The 20155-nt window shown below is 46.7% G+C and overlaps 3 protein-coding genes, 1 long non-coding RNA gene and 1 pseudogene across 4 annotated transcripts; 4 read left to right on the top strand and 1 right to left on the bottom strand.

Annotated features, from left to right (window-relative positions):
- The first annotated feature begins 724 nt into the window (after nt 1-724).
- Nucleotides 725-4543, top strand: LOC124701193. Its single transcript, XR_007001933.1, has 2 exons — nt 725-1330; nt 4206-4543. It is a non-coding gene; the product is annotated as an uncharacterized LOC124701193 (long non-coding RNA).
- Nucleotides 4544-5085: 542 nt separating this feature from the next.
- Nucleotides 5086-8020, top strand: LOC124701192 (UPF0548 protein At2g17695-like). The gene is made up of 4 exons (XM_047233243.1): nt 5086-5195; nt 6998-7262; nt 7381-7588; nt 7681-8020. The coding sequence occupies exons 2-4, from the start codon at nt 7003-7005 to the stop codon at nt 7876-7878; spliced, it is 666 nt and encodes a 221-aa protein (XP_047089199.1). The 5' UTR covers nt 5086-5195; nt 6998-7002; the 3' UTR covers nt 7879-8020.
- Nucleotides 8021-10454: 2434 nt separating this feature from the next.
- On the top strand, nt 10455-10991 carry LOC124701191 (cyclin-dependent protein kinase inhibitor SMR1-like). Its single transcript, XM_047233242.1, has one exon. The coding sequence runs from the start codon at nt 10455-10457 to the stop codon at nt 10797-10799; it is 345 nt and encodes a 114-aa protein (XP_047089198.1). The 3' UTR covers nt 10800-10991.
- A 2014-nt stretch (nt 10992-13005) lies between these two features.
- Nucleotides 13006-14861, top strand: LOC124701190 (annotated as a pseudogene).
- A 728-nt stretch (nt 14862-15589) lies between these two features.
- On the bottom strand, nt 15590-18273 carry LOC124694331 (probable glucuronosyltransferase Os03g0107900). Its single transcript, XM_047227327.1, has 3 exons — nt 17686-18273; nt 16926-17170; nt 15590-16542 (listed from the first exon to the last, which is right to left on the bottom strand). The coding sequence occupies exons 1-3, from the start codon at nt 18271-18273 to the stop codon at nt 16077-16079; spliced, it is 1299 nt and encodes a 432-aa protein (XP_047083283.1). The 3' UTR covers nt 15590-16076.
- Between the last annotated feature and the right edge of the window lie 1882 nt (nt 18274-20155).

Below are 20155 nucleotides of genomic sequence, written 5' to 3'. Positions count from 1 at the left end.
TGGACACCATAGTGGAGCGCGGCCCACCGTAGCAGGATGGCCTTCTTCCTCCCTCTCGTTCTCCTCTTCCTCATATCATCTTCTTTCTTTTTGACCTCCTGCTACCACTGTCGGCTAGGCTGCCTTCTTCTGCAGCCCGCGGCCGGCTCCGTTACCACAACGTCTCACGGCACCGCCCTTCTCCATTGGCCACCCACCGTTGGTCCGTCGCCGGCCCGGACCTCCCTCTAAGCCCACCCATACACCCATTTCTGGTGCCCCCCCCCCCCCTCCCCCATCACACAAAAACCCTAAGCCCCATCACCGCCGATTTTCCACCGGTGAAACTCTAAGACATGCACCATACACCCTAAGTTCCATTCCTCGCCTTCACCAGCGACGCTGCGGCCAGCCGCGTCGTTCCCGTCGGCGGCGAGCTAGCATGTGGTATTCTTTTTCCTCTATGGCCGTCTTCTTCCTCCCCAACATTTGGGCTGGCGCGGCACAAGGAGAGACATGTGTTGGGTCGCTAACCAAGGCAACAAGAGTCAAATATGAACCCAATTGCTAAAAAGCGCTCGGATGCTACCTGGCCGCTCGAGCACTCGATTTCGCACCGTCCGATCATGTCCATCGCGTGACTCTTCGGGCTGACGGTCCCGACAGGATTCCACTTTCTGTGGCTAGTCGCGCTCACACGGCCGAACACGGCCCCGTCTCGCCCCCTTCTCTCCCATGATGTCGCCGCCGGCAGCTTCTGCTTCGCCCGCCGCCGGCAACTACTGCCGCCTTCGTGCGCCGGCGCCGCACTGCGCACATCTACTATACTGGATCCCCACTAGCGCCATGCCAGTCTGCTCCCAAGTGCGACATCAAGGCTAACCCTAGCCTTGTGGCTCGGGCTCACCGAGGCGGCTCCGACACCTCGAACTCGTCTGCGCCCCCCCTCCATGGACGCCTCCACCAGTTCCACGCAGCCTCCCTAGCACCACGCCTCCTAGGAAGGCCCAGCGGCAACCCTATTTGTATCGCTCGGGCTGCCGGCGCTGCTTCCAGCACCAGCTCCTTCGGCTGCACCTTCGACGCCCCCGAGATCCTCTCCGTCGACCTCGCCCTCTGGTGCTCCTACTGGTCCACCACGACGCCCTCTCCTTCAACCTTGAGCATACCATGATGCCTCGGCCTCCCCTGGTTTCATGTGCTCACTCGGCTCTATAATGGTGCGACTATGGTGGTACGACTCTGGTGTTGGCCTGGGCTGGCCTTGGCCTTTTGCCCGCTGGTTGCTGTGATGACACCTTCGTCAACATCCATTCAGGCTAGCACATCAAGCACATCTGCACCGGCCAGAGTAAGTTGGGTTTGTCCTGCAATTTATCTGGCGCGCACCAAGTGTTCGTTGAATTGCCTTCAGTGTGTTGACAGTATGGATGCCTAACATTTTGCACCTCATTGATTTGTTGCGCTAGTGTCATTTATCTACTAAAACTGCACACTTGGTTTAGATGCATCGGTAATACTTCATGTGTTTGGTGGTGTTATGTTATGCCCATCTGCACTACCAGACACTGCCACCATATTAAGTTCCCTCTGTAGAAGCCCTATATCATGCGATAACTGCTGCTCATGGCCTTTTAGCTGCGGTAACCAACCAATTACTCCATCGCAGCCCTTCATCAAAACATGTTCTGTCCGTCATTCAACTGAAACAGCTTGGGCAGCACGAGATTGTGCCAACTCCATCAAGAGCAACATCAGGGCTGTAGACCTTCATCTGACCATTTATGAAACCTCGTTCTAGAACATGAGAAAACAACTTATCTGTTGCAACATTTGATGGGGCACGGACAAGCATCCGGGGTTTGGGGCAAAGCTTGGGAACAGTGTGAAACAGGTTTGATCCATGCTCTGCAAAATTTCGTCAATAGACCCCGCAACAAAAGCCTCTGAAGCATTGTTAGTAGTAGCACCAACTTGCTTATAACTTTCAGGAGCAAGTTTCTTTAGCAGAGCAGCATGGTAATGTTGATACTGAACAAGATGGATACCATTTAGCATTCCCCAAACAGTGGGTTTTCCCTGTCCTAGGAAGACCTTGTTCGAATAGCAAAGACAATGGTTAGTGATTGTTTGGCAGCTCAGTTTTTTTTTCAAAACTGAATTATTCCAAAACCATAGTATCTTAATGCATGGGCAAGTAATACTTTAGTTACTTAAAACTACTATTTTTCTCAGTTTTTGTAAAACTACCGAGATGTTTGGCAATTGCTTAGTTGCTGCAGTTTTGACCGGTAATTACGTTGCATGGATGGTCACCTTGACCGATAGCCATGTTCCTTGCTGTTGCAGGCATGCCTGTATCACGTTGAGTGCTTCAACTGACACACTATAAAGCTACAAATCATGCTTTTAATCAACACATAATTGCATCATCTGGCACGCCAAGTACCGGTTCTTGCACTCACGCTAAATCCTGAATTGTAATAACCTTGTCATCGTCACATCTGGCGCATGTGGTGGCAGGGTGGAACAACAAATGGCGTGAATCTTTGTTTTCTCGCTTTCTCAGTTTATAACAACAGAGGTTGCAGGTTGTTTTTTAAAATACAGATACAATACTATAAGTTTTGGGATACTGTAGTATAACACTGTAGTTTTAGTTGGCAGCCAAACAACTAAAAATATTTTATACTTCGGATTGTTAGAAACCTGTAGTATTCTTAGAATACTTAAAAAATGCAGAGCCATCAAACAGTGCCTAAATTAGGGAGATGCATCACCATGAAGATCTTTCGATGCAGAGAACGTTCCTAATGCCTATGTGATGGAGTGAACCAACCTGCGGCCTCCTCTAGGTCTACTGCCTATTGTGGAGATGCGACCTTCTTGGCGCAAGGCTTATTTGTATATGTGCAGGTGCGCACGAGGTGTGGTCGACAACGACGAGTTTCCTGGAACACCTAACAAAGTTGTTTTTCCAAGAAGATGCTATTTTTGAACAAGTGCTTAAGTTTTTTGAACCATGTAACTAAGTTGTGTTTTATCACGTAACCCGTCTGTTTTAGAAGCAATGTCCCGAGTATCGCGTAGTGATTTAATGAAGTTCCTTCTATCAACTTGATTAATTTGGTTCAACCATCTAACTAAGTTGTGTTTTGTCACGTGACCAAGTTCTTTCACAATTTCCCGAGTTTACGCAGTGATTTAATTAAGTTGCTTCTATCAACATGCTTAAGTTGTTTCTACCATGTAAGTAAGTTGTCACCTAACCAAATTGTTATACAAGCAATGTCTCTAAGTTACATAGTGGGTTTTATTAAGTTGCTTCTATCAAGATGCTTAAGTTGTTTTCAACATTTAACTAAGTTGTTCTTATTATCACCAAGCTCTTTTACAAGCAATGTTCTGATTCTACATAGTGATCCAACTATGTTGTTCGTATCACCTTACCAAGTTGTTATCAACTTACTCAGTATGCATTATTTGGTTTTATCCTATGTTTTTAGTAAGTTGTATACTGGATTTCATGAAGTTGTTTTGTTCGACATGCTTAAATGGTGCACAGATTCTAACTAAGTTGTTTTCATTGTCAATATAGTTTTTTGTTTGTGTTTTATCCATTGGTTTAGTAAGTTGTATACTGGATTTCTAAGTTGTATTTGTTCAACATGATTAAGTTGTGCAGATAATCCAAATAAGTTGTTTTTATTGTTAGCGTGTTTTTAGTTCGTGTTTTTATCTTCTAAGTTGCATCCTGATTTCTGAGAGTTGTTTTGTTGAAGTTTCTTAAGTTGTTTACTGAATTTGACTAAGTTGTCTTTTTTACAGTAAGCTTGTTTGGTTTGACTTGTTATGGTGTTTAGCAACATCTTAAATTTGAGTTACAACCATATGCTTTGATGAAATATGCTTATGAGATAAGTTGCTCTTTCTAGCTAGCTAAGTTGTGTTCAATCATCTACCTGCTTTTTTGTTTATATAGACAATGCCTTCATGATCGGAATAATGATATTAATTGGAAAATGTAGTTTCTAGGAGACTAGCTTTTAAGTATATCTTTTATACTTGATGTCTCTTATTAAGTTGTTTCGTGTATATATTCAAACTAGGATTTCAGTTGTCCAATAAGGCGACCATAAATTTTCTTAATTTCGCTTTAGCCGATCCCTTTTTGGTTGTATGACAAGGCGATCAGAAAATGATATTTCTTCTCTTATGTTTCTCAGGCAAGAACAATCAACATTGAACATCTCGTCGGCACACCAGACTCAGCTGCACTTCGAACTGATGTAATTGGACCTGCAGCTACTGTAGTTGCACATGGGATTTTAGTGGATATGCAACCGAGTTTGTTTTCCAAATGTTTCTGTTTGTTGCATGGAACTTGGGTTTTCCTGTCTATCAAAGTTGATGGTTTGTATGCTCATTGGATCTCTGAATCTAACTTAGTTGTCATAGGGATTGTTGTCCTTGATTTCAAGGACCTAAGTTTTTTTTCTTGTAATCTAAGTTGTTTCAAGTTTGTTCTTTGTTGCATACAAATGGGATCTATGAATCCAACTAAGTTGATTCAGGGTTACTAGCTATTGCTTCGTGCACTTGGAATTTTTCTACAGTACCTTGCTGGGGTGATCGAGCACATAGTTATTTTTTTGCTGTGTTTACACGTTTCTAGATTCATACGTATCGCTATGTATTTATGGAGGAATAGCTGGTGGACCTGCTTGGCCCCTGTGAGCGTATGAAGACGAGCAGTTCGCCAAGAGCCGCTCTCTACTACCTTTTCTCTTACATGTAACTTCCTTTTTCTGATTGGGTGCTGAATTCACCAAAACAGCATCCAGATGCTAGGTAGGACAGTTAGCATCCGGATGCTGGGTAGGAGAAGCTGGCACCGGATGCTCCCTAGACGGGTCCAATATGAAACACACGAGAATAGGCGCTCCCCCGAAATGAGCCCCTTCGCTGGGTTGTTATTCCTCAGCGGTGCGCTGGAAGCTCAATGGGCCTCCACTGACTCACACATACTCAAAGCCCAGTGTCCACTGCCCACTGCACTACTGCAGCTACTACCTCCGAGAGGAGAGGCACCTTGCCACGGTTGCTCTTGCCGGCCGGTCGCCGGCCGCCGCAACGGTCCTCGGCCGGCTGACTCCCCAGTCTCCAACACTCCGCGACCGCCGCCAAGACAGGTGCCCCTTTTCTTGAGGTTCCAGGTATGTGCTCCGCTGCCGCCTCCATTCTCCTTGGCTCCTTGCCCAATCTACCTCACGTGTGAGGAATTTTTCCAAGATTCCCTGAACAAACAACGATTCCCGGGATTCTCGGAGGGGATTTGACTCAAGAAATAACCAGCAGTAGCATCTCCCAACCAATCCAACACACATGCCATGATGGGTGGGCGTCATAGGACGATTCGGTGAAATGAAATTGGGGTCTGCAAGTTCAGTTGGTGTGGCTCTTTGTTGTTTCCAAAATTTATGTGTTCAGTAGAGCACCAATTTTGTCAGATAAATTATGTATATAGCGCACGCCTGCTGTTTGGATTTAACAACCTCGCATCAGCTCCTCTAGGATCCTTATGCCGAATAATTTGATCAGGGGATGATCATCTCAGGATTCAGCGAAATTGGCCCTGCTCCTTCCAGAGAGTTTCCGGGTTCCTTATAGTAACGACTAGTCATTTTTTCAACAGAGCTGATCCCCATTTGTCAAGTCAGAAGAAAAGCTTAATTTTTCTAGGCTTTCGTCGTTTCCAAATGTGTGCACCAAAATCCATGTGTTCATTGCAATCTATGGCCCAAAGAAAAACAAAATATGCATATGCTTCCTCTGTCAATGAAAAACACAATCGTCATGTTACTTGCCCAAGCAGCCACACACCATTCCCTCTATAATCCATTTCACGGGGAGGCCTATTTTTGAGCTTCAACTGGCCCTCGCCCGGAGCAGCAGAAATCTTGCCTGGCTGCCTCGCGCGGCTGCTGGTTGTTTCAACTACGATGCAGCTCTCCACGGTGCTACAACACAAAAATCACAAGCTGTAGTAACAACCTATGTGGCTGGTGATTATTTACCACATTTGTTTCTTTATATATTTTGTCAAGTTAGGATCAACATTCGATTGGCTTGGGCCTTTGTTGTCGGCGCATTCCTCCGCATCAAGTCTGCCCTCCTGTCCTCAGTTTACTGAACCTAACATGTTAAACTCTACTGTTATGTCTGCGTTCTGTATCTGCTACAAGGAGGTGATTCCCTTCCCTGGGTCATGTTCCCTATACAACTTTCTGGCTCTGCACCACTCCGCCTACGCTGGCGCCACTCGGACAAGCCTCACCACTTGCCCTTCCGCTTCCTGCGGTTCTTTCAGACATGTCCCTCCTCCTTCACTGTCCCTGCCTTGAATCTCTGTCACATATCATCCTATGTCAGGAATTTCCCAGATTTTAGGATCCACCAAGTTAAATGCTAGAAACAGTCTCCAGATCACTGCCCCGTAGATCACGCTAGAAAAACGCATCGAAATGAATCCAACTTGAGGATCAAAAGAGTGCTTCACTGTTCTAGATGTTTGTTCTGTCTGCGTTGTGGCCTATGGGGATGGATTGCAATGTGGGTGAAGAACAAACAAAAATTTAAACCAAACCCTGTCACATAGAATAGAATCAACCGAAATGACCAATATCTCAGAATTGATCAGGGGAATATCTCAGGATTCAGTCACACGATTTTCCAGATTCCTTATAACAGCTAGTCCGTTTTCAAAACAATAAATCCACACATGGTTATTTGCCGCACTTGATTATTTATGCCATGTCAAGTCAAAATCAAAGCTTAATTGTTTTGAGCCTTAGGCGTTTCCAATATGCACCAAAATTCATGTGTTCAGGAGATCACCCATGTTCACCCATGTTTGGCATGCATAATAACTGAATGTTCATTCTATCCCTCTCAAAGAAAAAAAAAATCACCTTGTCAATGAATTGCCCTCACACCCTCACACCATATTTTTCTCCAGGATCCATGGCATGGGGAGGCCTCTTCCTGAGCCTTGGCCGCCCCTCGTCGGAGCAGCAGAAGTCCTGCCTCGCATCCACCAGTGGCTTCAACTATGAGGCGTCTCTCCACGGTGCTTCAACTCCAAAATCAGCAACTGCATTAACCTCAGAAGACACGGACAGAGCCCTCGCAGACCGCGGCTTCTCGGTGAACCGATCGCGTGTCCTTGTCGGCTCCGGCGCCGACGCCTTCGTCCGTGCCAAGTCGGCCCTTGTATCCTGGAAGTAAGCCGGAAGTGGAATTATTAAACCTGACATGTTCCCTCGTATTTTTTTTTTAATGAAATCTTCACTTTCATTCTTATGTCTGCTTGATTGTTAAGAACTGATGTTGTTTCGTCAGGCACTTGGCGCTCGGCTGGGCGGAAGTGGACCCAGACACACCAGTGAAGACCGGCGCGAGGTTCTGCATCTGCTACAAGGAGGTGGTCCCATGGGTCATGTTCCCGCTCCAGATCGCCTATGTCACCGATGAAAACAGTGGTGGTGGGCGAGCGAAATGTGGCGGCATCTTCGCGTTCGGCAGCGGCACCCTGCAAGGCCATCTACTGGTACATTCATTCCCCACCGCAATGATCCAGTAATAGCCACGTACAAGCATTACTCAGAAATATGTTTTGATGGTTTGACATTGTGTGTGCAGGCCGGGGAGGAGCGGTTCTCGGTGCAGGTGGACTCGGAGGAGCGGGTGTGGTACGAGGTGTTCTCCTTCTCCAAGCCGGCGCACCCGCTGTCGGCGCTCTGTTACCCCTACGTGCAGTTCAGGCAGCGGCACTTTGCGCGGGAGTCCGCCAAGGCGATGCTCAGGCATGTCGCCGACCGCTCGACGCCGCCTCATTGAGAACCGGTTCGCAGCTTAATTCCAGTTTTAACGCAGTACTAGCTAGCTAGGCAGCAGAATCATGGCACAGACAAACAGCGTACTCAGTTTCCATTCGCTAGTGTATCTGGCACAAAAAGAAGATGCCCTTTGTGTTGCTTTCGGTGTGGCTATATTCTGCACCTTCAAAGGTGCATTCCACTAAGCGCTCCCCCGTGTCGCACCTAGGCGACACCGGGGGCGACCCTCCGCCGCCGCGTAGCCCTCTCCTGGCCTCTGTCACCGCCGCTGCTGCCGGCCCTTGCCGTGTTGGTGGCGGGCCTGGCTACCAAGGTGGCTCGTGTTGGTGGCGGGCCTGGCTACCAAGGTGGCTCGGGGGGTTGTAATCTATGGAGGTGGCGCTGGTGGTATGGTCGGAACGACTGGGACGACGACGGCCCCACGTAAACTGGGGCGGCGGCCTTGGGAAGCTGTGGTGCTCTACATCATCGGTGTGGAGGCGCTGGTTGTCTGGCATGACCGGCGTGTGCGGGGCATGGCCAGATCTGCTCGTGGCCTTGGTCTGCATGTTGGCGGCGGTTCGTGGTGTGGTTTGGGCTACGTGTGTGCAGGGGTGGAGGGCTCGGCGACGACGTCTGCAGGGGTGGCAGCGTGGTGGCTGCTTGGGGCCGCACTGGGTGATGTGGGATGTGTCAAATCCGTTCTGGCCTGCGGAAGATGCTCTGGTTCACGTGTATGGTTGACGGCAGCGATAGTGCGCTGGCTGGCATGCTCCGGCAGCCCTGCCTGTAACGGAGGCCTCGCCACGGGAGTGCAAGCTCCGGGTGAAAACTCAGCCTGACTCCGGTCATTACCGTGGCGACGTCTTGGAGCTTTGCTTCCCTTCTTGAAGGCATCGTCGTTGGGCTCCTACCTCTCTTGCCTTCGAGGTCCTCCTCCTGAGGACGGCGAGGGTACAGTGTGGCAGTACAAATCTAGGTCACCTCCACCGCCGCTGGTGTAGGAAGTGGGAAAAAATGAATTTTGCTGGCTTCTAATGGAGGGGTAACCGAAAGAGGGTGGTGACCCTAGCTTTGTCGGATAAAGCCACCCGAATTTCAGCTTCTCCATTCATCTCGCGCACACATCCGTTGTCGATTTTTGTCGCGCCCAACCCTATCCCTGAAAAAACAGCTGATCTGACCGTTCTTCCTAAGCCTGCCCTAGGAGTGCCTTAAGAGCATCTCCAGTCTCGTTCCCCAAAGTGTCCCCGAAACGGCGCCGGATTGAATGTTTGGGGGACGTGTTTTGTTCGCGTTTAGGAGACGTGGCTCCCCAACCGCGTCTCCTAAACGCCAGTCCAAACGTTTTTTTATAGGGTTTTCCAAAACACAACCATTTATTAAATACAGTATACAAATAAATATGTTTGCCAAAATTATTCAAATTAAAATACAACAAACAATAAAACAACTAAACAAATGTAATAAATGAGGCTAGATCAAGGCGTCGCGGCGCGGCCTCTTCCGCTTCTCCGTCTCGGCATCAAGCATGTCCTGGAGGGACGCGATGATCAACAAATGCTCCCGGATGTCGTCGTCGAAGGCTTGCTTGTCCTCCAGCAGTCAGACAAGCATCTCGTCGTCGCTATTCATGTCTGAAGTAAAATTAATGGTTAAAATTCAGTCGCGGGAGACGACAACGAACAGCGGCTTATCGCGCCTATCTGACAAGGTGTTGACCACCTTATGTGTGCGGAGGTGGGGCAGATTTAACGGTGGCGGCGAAAAGGCCGGTGAGAGAGCCAGCCGTGACGACGGTGCCGACTCAGAAGAGATTAGCCGTCAAAACGGCCGGCAAATCAAGCTGCGACAGAGGGGTGGGAGGCGCCAGGCGCGGGAGGGAATCCGCGACGAGAAATAAATGGCGTGAACCAACGGTTATGAAAATAGTCACCGACAGATGGGAACCCGTCACGCTTTTCCATGTGTCCGACGTGCCTGAAACGTCCCATGTGTAGCGGGAACAGGTTCAAGGCGCTGGGCACCGTATTGACCGATGCCGGATGAAGGCTTTGGAACGCGGGACTGAAAACAATTTTTTTATCGCGTGCCCCAAATTTTTTGGGAGAAGTTTTTGGGGATGCTCACAGACCGAGACCTCCTCTATCCATCCAAACTTTTGTTCCGAGCGAGTCTAGCCGAAAAGCGGTGAGGTGACCCATCATACGGGCGTGCGCATCCTATGCTGGGCGTCGTGATCAGGTCATAGGTCGGTCAGAGATGGTATATATGCACAGCCAAATCAGTTATTCTATTCGTGGCAGTCAAGCACACGTGGCTTGTCCGGCAATTCAAATTTAGAAACGAGTATCCGAGGCAAACTCGCAACTAAATCGGTAATTTCCGTCTTAATCATCGGCATGTGATATGTGATAATCGAAAGAAAAAAAAAAGGAACCTCTCAATCCTATCTAAACCGTGGTGGAAAAAGAAGGAAAGAGTCCCTTGTTTTCCTCGCCGCATGACGCGTCCTTCTTGTTTGACACTCTCCTCCGATTGCTCCTACATATTCGCCCACAATCGACATCCTTTTCAAATTTCTCCACATCTCCCGTCATGTCAGCTGCATCGCCGGAGTTCTATCAGCCGTGCGCGCCGCCCGCCTACTCGCCGGGACGCCTGCGCGTTGCCGCCACGGAACCGTCTGCAAACGGCGAGGACTACCGCTGCCGGACGCCGACCGGGGTCAGCTATCTGGGGGAACCAGTCAGCTGCCCGCCGGCGCCCATGAAGCCGCGGGAGCCGCCGGCCTCCACATGCAGGAGGCGGCTCTTCGACGTCAAGGTCATCAGCCTGCGCTTCGACGACCTCCAGGCCATCGATCGGCCCTCCTTCCTCCGCAACGGCAAGCGGCGGCCCAGCAGGATTAGCAGTGGCAGCCGCCGTTCTATGTTTAGTTGAGTGCTCGATCAGTGGTGCTATTACTAGTGCTTAACACTTGAGTTGATCTATTATCAATATCATCATTATTAGGTATACAAAGTTTCTAGCAGCAGAAGTTGCACACGTACGCACGCACTATCCTCCTCTGTAAGATGACTAAGATCCATCCATCGTGATAAGGGTTATGTAAGATTATTTCTATCCTCGTTCGTTTCCTTATGATGATATTGCTGCTGCTAGTACAGATCATGTTCCGCCCCTTTTCTCAACTCGATTGGGTTACATAGGCGAGAGAGAGAAACAGGGAAGAGCTAATGGTGAAATGCAAATTAACGGTAGACTAATTTGAGATGAACAAGAAAACACACATAATTTTGGTTTGTAGACATTGGGACAGTCTAATACTACCCGTTCCAATAAATAAGGCTTATGTATTTTTAAAAAGTGTAACTAAGCAAATTTTGACCAATTTTTTATAAAACTCTATCAACAAATGTGATATTCTATAGATGTTATATGAAAATATATTTCATATGAAAATATATTTCATGATGTAGTATCTAGTGATATTGATTTCGTATTTTGCATGTTAATAAATTTTTTTACAAATAGTTAAACTCTAGATGGTTTGACTTTTTTAAAATAGTATAAATCTTATTCACTGAAACGGAGGTAGTACATGTTAAACTTCAAAATCAAATTCAGTCAACATGGTAGAAATTACATCCATTCAATCACTATTAACGATCAACTTGGAGTAGCCAAGCAAGAACTGCGACAAAAGCCCCTGACATCTCGGATCACAGCTTTTGTCGCTCTAGTGCATGCTCTAGCAAAACAATGACACGTCCGCATTCAATTTCGTGTAGTCTTCCTCCGGTTTCTCATGGTCGTCTTGACCTATAACTCAATTTTCTTACTACAAGATCATACATAATTTGTCGTGGTAGCTATAATTGGCAATGACGAGCGCCGAGGAAAGCCATTGGTGACAAGAGAACCTATGATGAGTCTACTCTACCAGATCTTCCCCCTCTACCCACAATGGCCAAAGGAAGGAAAGGCATAAAGAAGGTAACAAGAAGAAAGCCAGTCTCAAACCCATTTCTTGAGCCTGATTCACCTACAGTGCAGGAAGCTGGAGAAGTGGAGGTGCCGTCTTCCTCTCAAACCAACACAGCCTCAGAAGTGAACATAGAGTCAACTCCTGACCAAGCTCAAGAGTCACCTGGAGGTGCTCCATTCTCTGCTGATATAACAAAGGCATCTACTTCTTCACCTCCACCATTACTTATTTTAGTGCTCCGCCAAAGAAGTGCTTTTATCCAAAGTAGGTATGAAATCAAAAGCAGTTGAGCTCTTTGTTCGAGGACGATCTCCTAATTGCTAGTCCTAATCAAGGGTGTATGCGTTCGACTATGTAAAATGCTTTAGGAACGCAAAGAACCGGTTCTGCAATTTGGTGATAATCGAAGGAGAGTCTTAGTCTTTAACGGATTAAGAACTCGTCCCAAGGAAAAGCTTGATGGGTTCAAGTTTGTGAATGTTGGCCAAGTCTTCAAAGCTGTGGCTCAAAAAGGCCGAGAACAAAGAGGTCAAGGATACACATCAGATGAGTGAAAGTTAACTCAATATAGCGAATGGCGACTCAAGTGAGGAAGCTGATGTATACACCGCCGAGTTTGTTTGGCCATCTAAAACCAAGGTGTATGTCTACGAAGATCTGTTTCACATGGTGTTTTTTATCTTGACAATATTGTAGGATACTCTTATCTTTTTCATAATCTCGGCAATTGGTTTTACGGGGTCATACATTCATCCATGCTTGACTTTCACTTTTGCGTCCTAGACATTTTTTAATTCACCATTAACTTTGTTTGTACCTTTATTTTTTATACTCACTCCCTTCCAACTCAATTGAAGTTCTAGTTTTGGTAATGTAAATTTTCATGTATTTTTGTAGACTTAATAATTCAATTTACCTTTGTAAACTTATTTTTTTTACTTAGGATATGCTAAACTTTCAACTAAGCCACAACCTTTTCTTTTGCTTTCTTGCAAACTTCTTTTGTTTCTGTACTCTATTGATTGATTTTTTAAAATTTAACCAGAAGATAGCACTTCCATTTCACTGCATAATAAATTCGAGGGATAATAATAAATTTCAGAAGATCGAATCGACGACAAGCTCCGATCAATCGCTTCGACCTAAAATATACGCAGAACTCGAGGGGTTATGTGCAAACCGCGGCAGAGGAAGGCTCGGGCAGGAGAATCTCTCCCTTCCTCCGCATCCTCTCCGGCGAGGCTCCGACGGCGGCCTGAGATGGCGGGGAAGGGCGTGTCGTACGTGACGGCCGCGGAGGTCGTGTCCATGGTCCGCGACCCCAACGTCGCAATCATCGACGTCAGGTACCTACTCTGACCCGTGCCCATCTCCGTGCGAGCGAGAAGCTAACAGGGGGTTTGGGATTTTCTTGAAGGGACGAGGAGAGAGGATCTGCGACGCCCACATCGCCGGCTCGCACCACTACGCCAGCGACGGCTTCGCGGAGCGGCTGCCGGAGATCGCGGAGACCACCAGGGGCAAGCAAACCCTCGTATTCCACTGCGCCCTCAGCCAGGCAGGTCCCCTCTCCCCCCTCCTTAAGAATTACTACTCTCCTATAATCGTTGATTTAGCATCAGTGCTAGTGGAGCGATAGGTTTCTCTCCGTGGATCTCAAAAAATTTCATTTGATTGATGTGACCGCTCATCGGAGCTGGTCAAAATGGAAGCATAGGTTGCAGAGATTGTTTGGCTCATATCGGCGATCCATGTGATTAAGGTTTTCTCTAAGAATGGAAATTATGTGAAAATCTGTGACTTAGTCTAGTTAATCCTGACAAGATGCAGTTATTTGGGGAGGTCTCACATCTTCTCCTCCTGCTTCAGAACTTCTCTCTTGTATTTTTTTTCCAGCACCACTTCCTAGCAAAGCAAGCGGGGTTACTAGTGGAACGATAGGTGCTCTCCGTGGATCTCAAAATTTCGTAATTTTCTTTAAGGAAGACAATCATGTGACTATTGTGTCTTGAGTTGATTGTTAGTTCTGACAACATGGCCTTCTGAATGTGCAAAATAGGAAGACATCAACAAGGTTTGAAACCAGAGTTGTCATTAGATTTGAGAATCGCATAAAATTAGCATGATGGAGAGAATCAGATAACCTCTGAAGGTTTAATGAACATAACCAGCAAGGAGACAGATTGCTTAACAGGCAAAGAGGAGGCAGCTTTTGTGCAGACGTCGTAACAATAGGACTTACCTTATTTTCTGTTGTGTGTTAGATGTCTGTTTGATGTGTTACTGTATGCTGAAATATCAAATGCTATTCATGGTTGTTGGGTTTTGGCTGAATGGGTACTCCCGATCTAAACCATGGCTTTCTCTCCGAGAGAGAATTGTCATTTGATTGTGCTGCTAGTTCTCTAGGACTCTTTGCTGTGTTGCTACAACGCTGAGACTATAGAATCACTGAATAGACCTGACCATTTATTGAATGCAGCAAGTTACTGTGCCCTTGACTCCTCCTACATCCGACGTTGTATACCATTTGTATTCTTTCATCGCAGGTTTATCTCCCAGGTTATTGCCACTTTTTTCGTCTTATAACCTGTCCCGTCAAACTGCAGGTGCGTGGTCCAACTTGTGCAAGAATGTTTTCTGACTATTTATCAGAGACCAAGGAAGATTCAACCATAAAGAGCATCACGGTCCTCGAACGTGGATTCAATGGATGGGAGCTTTCAGGGAGACCTGTTTGCCGCTGCAAGGACGCTCCTTGCAAGGGTGTATGCTCTTGAGCACTGGTGCCAACATGTTGCATTTTTTCAACTGTGAGGGATACTGCTCCGTGCGTTACCAAAGCGGTCACTGCTAGCCATTTGTAGCTGATTACTGGCATATCTCAATTGGGTGAACCAGACACTATGTTGATCCATCCATTGAATTGACAGTTACTTCATGGCATGTAAACTGCAAAACTTATTGGCAATTATTGAAAATATATGCTTCCATCCGCATGATGGCCTTCTGCATCCTGTCTTTCAGCTGAAGTTCTATCATCTGTATGTTCCCAAATATGCACTCTTGTTTCTACTTTTTTTTATTGCAAAACTATTATTTGCAGTATCACTTGTTGCCGGAATCTTTGTTAATTTCGGTGTAGAGAGGTTCTAATGAAGTTTCAGTTTGTGTCATTCTGATTTGTGGAAGTCTGGGTGTTCAATTAGGGGGAACACGTACATATGTCTTTCAGACAGGTAAATTGTGCCTCTTTGTTTTTCGTCATAACTTTGGTTTCTCCTACTGTGCATGTGCAATCGGGCAAGCAATCATCATGCCCAATCATAACAGTTCGTTTAAATTAAATTGGGAAAAACACTAATAAGCCCTAGATTGGGACTGTAAAACTCTGTAAAACTGTCAGAACTTTTGTAGCAGGAATGAATTGCTCAGTCCTGATTGCACTAAACTCCACCTGACACAAAAAAAAGAAGGCTAAATTACAGCAAATTCTGCAGCTGTCTATTTTTATTTTCATCTGTTATAACTTGCACTGAGGAATAGCATGGAGAACTTTTCTTTTCCTTTTATGTTTTTGGGCGGTCTCTTGTTTATGCTGAATCCAGCAGCTACATACCTGGAATTGGCAAAGAATAATGCTTTGTTCATGAACTCTACAGTGGTTTTACTTTTACAAGAATGTGCTGGAAACTGCAGTAGAAAAGTGTCTGAAACAGCCTTTTTTTTTCCTGAACATAACTTAAGCAAGCCTTTTTTTTATAACAAGAAGATTGTATATATGGTACATGGAAGTATATAACAGATGAACAACTCTACAAGTATATCCACATATCATGTTTGCATACATCCTCTATAATACAATGTTTAATCTTCCTCTCAATCAGGCTCTTCACACTACTAATAAATACAACTAAATGAATAAAACTAATTTCCTGTACAGACCTTGCCCTACTTGTCAGCCCATCACTATTCTGTTGTTACACTACATGACTCACAAACCGTCCAATTCAGCACTAAATATTGGGATGAAATGTGAGGAACCGATGTTCTGACCTTCTAGCAAGGAAAAACCATGTCACTGGTAGAGCTCATGCTCAACATCTGATTCTGTTAGTTAGGTAGAAAGTGTAAGCTCTACACCGTTGTTGCACTTGCACAGCTGCAACTGAACAGAGATGTCAGCAGCCAACCAAATATCCTTGTTAGCGTGCTTCAATGTCTAGTCTTCACCTCCACGATCCAACAGAACTCCTCTGAGATCGGTCTAGCAAAATTTCAAGTTCCTTCAACACTTGCCATGTGGCATCTCCTACTTCCAGAGATCGGTTGAAGACAAGCGCCTTCCGCTTTGCAGGATCCCAGAGGTTCCTCTGTATCGCAGTCAAGTTAGTCGCCACAACATGGTCTAGCACAGTCTCAAGACTGCTGACATCCTTCTCAGCCACCTGCAACGAGATGTCTGGCCACCGAAGGATAGAAGGGAACGGCAGGCGTATATTGTCGGCAATTATGACAGGAACACAGCCCAGCAGTACAGATTCCACGAGCCGAGGGCTCCATGGTGCCCAGCCCAGCGGGCAGAGGCAGAATATAGAACGGGCCATCTCTGATCGATAGTTATCGTACCGCTTCCGCTTAAGGTAGAACTTGCTATTACGACCATACCGCTGTAGTAGCTCAGTCCTCACTTTCCTGTTGCAAGGAAAAAGGTAAGAGCCAGTAAATTGCAGCTATGAACTAATGGAGTTAGCTTTAATTCACTCTTAAGTATTCTGGTGTCTATATGTACAGCTCTTGATGAGATTATGGCAGCGATGAGGCTTTGCCTGACCTAGGTACTGTTTTCAATTTTGCGAAGCAACTAAACAAGTGTTTATGCTTTACAACTATTTCTCAACAGTCTGTTTATACAAATGATTCAATAGTATTATCAAATTTCTCAAGAGGCATAACTAAAGGAAGACATAATCCAAGGTTGACGGAATCTGAGAAAACCTCAAACTCAATCCCCTTCATATTCCATTAGGGATAATTGCTAGATGAAGCAACTAAACAAAAGTGCAGCATATGCTTACTTGCTGTAGAAGCGGCCGCTGATGTTCTTGGGGTGGACCTCCATCTTACCCCGGAAGAAGGCAAAAATGTCCCTTCTTGCCTTCTCCGGCTCCGGTAGCTCGAGGGCCACCTCTGGAGGCACGTGTGGGGGGATAACCACATGCTCCGCTTCCTGGCACACGTGAGGACCTTGTACACCGAATGTCTGTATTAGGATTGATCTCTTCAGGAACTCCGGTATGCCATCCGCGATGGCCAGATCCTCCTAATAAAGCAAATGGAAAAAAAAAATTAGAACATGAGCCATTCCCATGTCTTAAGAGTTGGGAAACTGCGTTGAATTGAAGTCGTCGCGAACTAAGTTCCATCATGACAACAGAATGAATGCTAATGGTTGGATGAGCAATTTCCATAAATACGCGAAGGGTTGGTTAAATTGAGTTTCGTTCAGTTCAAAACAAACCAAGTTTCATGGTGACAGCGGAAGAGGGATTTTGGTTATTTTGTGAGAAATTGGAGCATTTTATGCTCAATTTGGCGAGGTTTGTTGAACTCAATTCATTCGATTTTGGCTGCAAAACCGAACTAGTTCATCGATCGCTGTACCGGAGTCCACATTGACCACTCCCTATCAAGAGCACTAGCACGGTAGCACCTACGCCATTTAGGGAGCATGCAGCTAACTTCCATGTTGCAAACTCCGTTTGACCGCAAGAAACGTAGGCACCTAACCGACACGCAACCACCATGGCGCCGAACAGGGTTGGGTTCAGAGCTCACCATGGGGTGGAAGCACGCGCCGAAGTCGTGGGACGCGACGAAGACGTGGTCGGCGCCGCCGGAGCGGTTCCAGAACGGCATGTCCCGGCGCACAAGGTCCACGGCGTCGGCCAGCAACCCGCGCGCGTGGGCGAGGGACGGGAACCCGTTGGGGGTGGAGAAGTTGCAGGAGACGTAGACCGGGACGAAGAAGAGGTCGGCGTCCTCGGCGCGGGCGGCGCGGGCGGGCTGGTAGCTGAGCAGCGCCTCGTGCAGCGCGACCTCGGCCGCGAAGAGGTGGCGCGCGCACCGGGGGTCGGCGGCGGCCCAGTCGCGGTTGAAGCGGGAGGGGAGGTCGTAGACGTAGATCCGGACGGAGGGTTTGGTGGAGGTGGTGGTGGTGGCGGCGAGGGAGCGGGGGAGGAGGAAGGCGGGGCGGAGCGGGGCGGCGGCCGGCGGGGCGGCGGAGAGGAAGAGGTAGACGGAGAGCGCGAACCAGAGGAGGAGGAGCCACGCCAAGTGCCGCCGGAGCTTGCCGGTGAAGGTGGGGGCTCCTCGCCTTGCCGCTGCCGCCGCGGCCGGCGGCCGGGGTAGCTTGGGATCTCTCATGGCGGAGCTGGCTATGCTTTGCTGGTGACGGGAGGGAAGGAAGGGGAGGACACCGAAGCGCGTGGGTTTGGTTGGTTGGTGCTGTTGTTGACTTGAGCTGGAAATCCTTTTTTTCGGTTGTTTTTGGAAAGTGGCTTGTTAATGGGGTGTTGAAGAAGTTTAGAAGGTGTTCTTCAATTAATGCTTTTTATTGATAGTTAATTTATCACAGTATAGTAATGTCTTTAATATAGCTACAAGTATGATTATTATATGTTATATCTATGGTTAGTAGTAACTCAAAATATATGTCTTTCAATATAAAGTAGTTCGGTGGCACTCAGCGAAATTTACCATAATCATGGAAAACTCAATGCAACCCTACTATAGAGTTTTAATAAATGTCCCTCCTTGTTGCTGGTGATCTAGGATTAATGTTTTACTGAGATGCTTTACATTAAAACTTTTAACTGTCTATCTCAACAACGTGTTAAAACATCTTCATTTGTTTACGCTTTCATCATCATAATAATCTCCACATATTTCATAAATTTACTTGTACAATATCATCAAATGACAGGCTATGGTATCATCACGCTGCACTTTTCTAGATATGAACTTCTAGACAACAACCAATTTATGTGTGAAATACTTGAGAACAACCAATTTGTGGGTGAATCACTTAAAGATAACATATTTACGAGCAAATGGGCGTTGGCATCCCACTATTCATCTTCCTAATGCAACCATGACCATACTTGATGATGACCCAATGGCATTCCTTATATAGTGAGCATATGATGAGGAACAAATGGATTTAATAGTCGGTCGCCATACAAATCTTGCTTACCCTTGAGACATTTGCATTATTAGAACTCCGCTACATGACTTTATATAATACAAGAAATACACTTGTTAGTCATCACAGTTGTGACTAGCTCGCTCCGTTGGAGAGAAAAACATGGCAATCCAAGAGCTGGTTAACTCTTACATTTGCTTCACTATCACGATTCTTTGCTTTATAAAAGTGCTAAAACACGATTTCACGCAAAGTAAAGTCTCTCAACTCTTTTATGAGAGTATTTCAATCACAAAATTGTAAAAATAGAAAAGCGAGTAACTTTATGTAGGGTTCGATGCATGGAAAACAAAAAATTTCTATCGCAAAGACTAATAAATCCAAGATCCAATCTATGAAAAAGCCAAGATCTAATCTATGAGATCGGAGCAACGAGATAGATGAGAAACTAACCCTCGTAGACCCAAAGTCTTAACGAGATCAGATCTCGTGGTTGATGTAGACGATCCTTCCAGTGCTACAATCCGGCAGCACTTCAGTACTCGGTCACACATACGGTGTCGATGACGTCCTTCCTCTCCCCGTTCCAGCGGGCAGCAGAAGTAGTAGATCTCCTCGGAATCCCAACAGCACGGACGACGTGGTGGTGGTGGTGGAGGAGAAATTCATGCAGGGCTTCGCCAAGCCGGCACAGGAAGCATGAGGAGGAGGAGAGGGGTGGCTAGGGTTTGGAGGATGATGTGCTGCGCAAAAACCCTCCCCTCCCTCTTATATAAGTGTGGGGGGCTGCCTTGCCCCTCCTCCAAGCCCTAGGGTCAGCCAAAAAAAGGGGGCAACTTTCCCCCAAGTTAAGTCCCTATTTTCAAGGGATTTGATCTTATCCACTTGATCCAGCCGCATGGGCCTTGGGGGGCTGGTGTGCCTGGCCCATGTGGGCCTATGTGACCCCCTCCGGTCCATGTTGGTCGTCCGGGATAGGTGGGCCCCACTATGGTACCCTCCGGAACCTTCTAGAACTTCCGGTACAATACCGAAAAATCCTGAACTTTTCCGGTAACCCTGAAAATGACTTCCCATATATGAATCTTATTCTTCGGACTATTA

This window comes from Lolium rigidum, chromosome 3 (assembly GCF_022539505.1).
Source record: "Lolium rigidum isolate FL_2022 chromosome 3, APGP_CSIRO_Lrig_0.1, whole genome shotgun sequence".
NCBI classification, from domain to species: Eukaryota; Viridiplantae; Streptophyta; class Magnoliopsida; order Poales; family Poaceae; genus Lolium; species Lolium rigidum.
The sequence above is the reverse complement of the archived record's forward strand: the minus strand, read 5'-3'. Positions and strand labels throughout refer to the sequence as shown.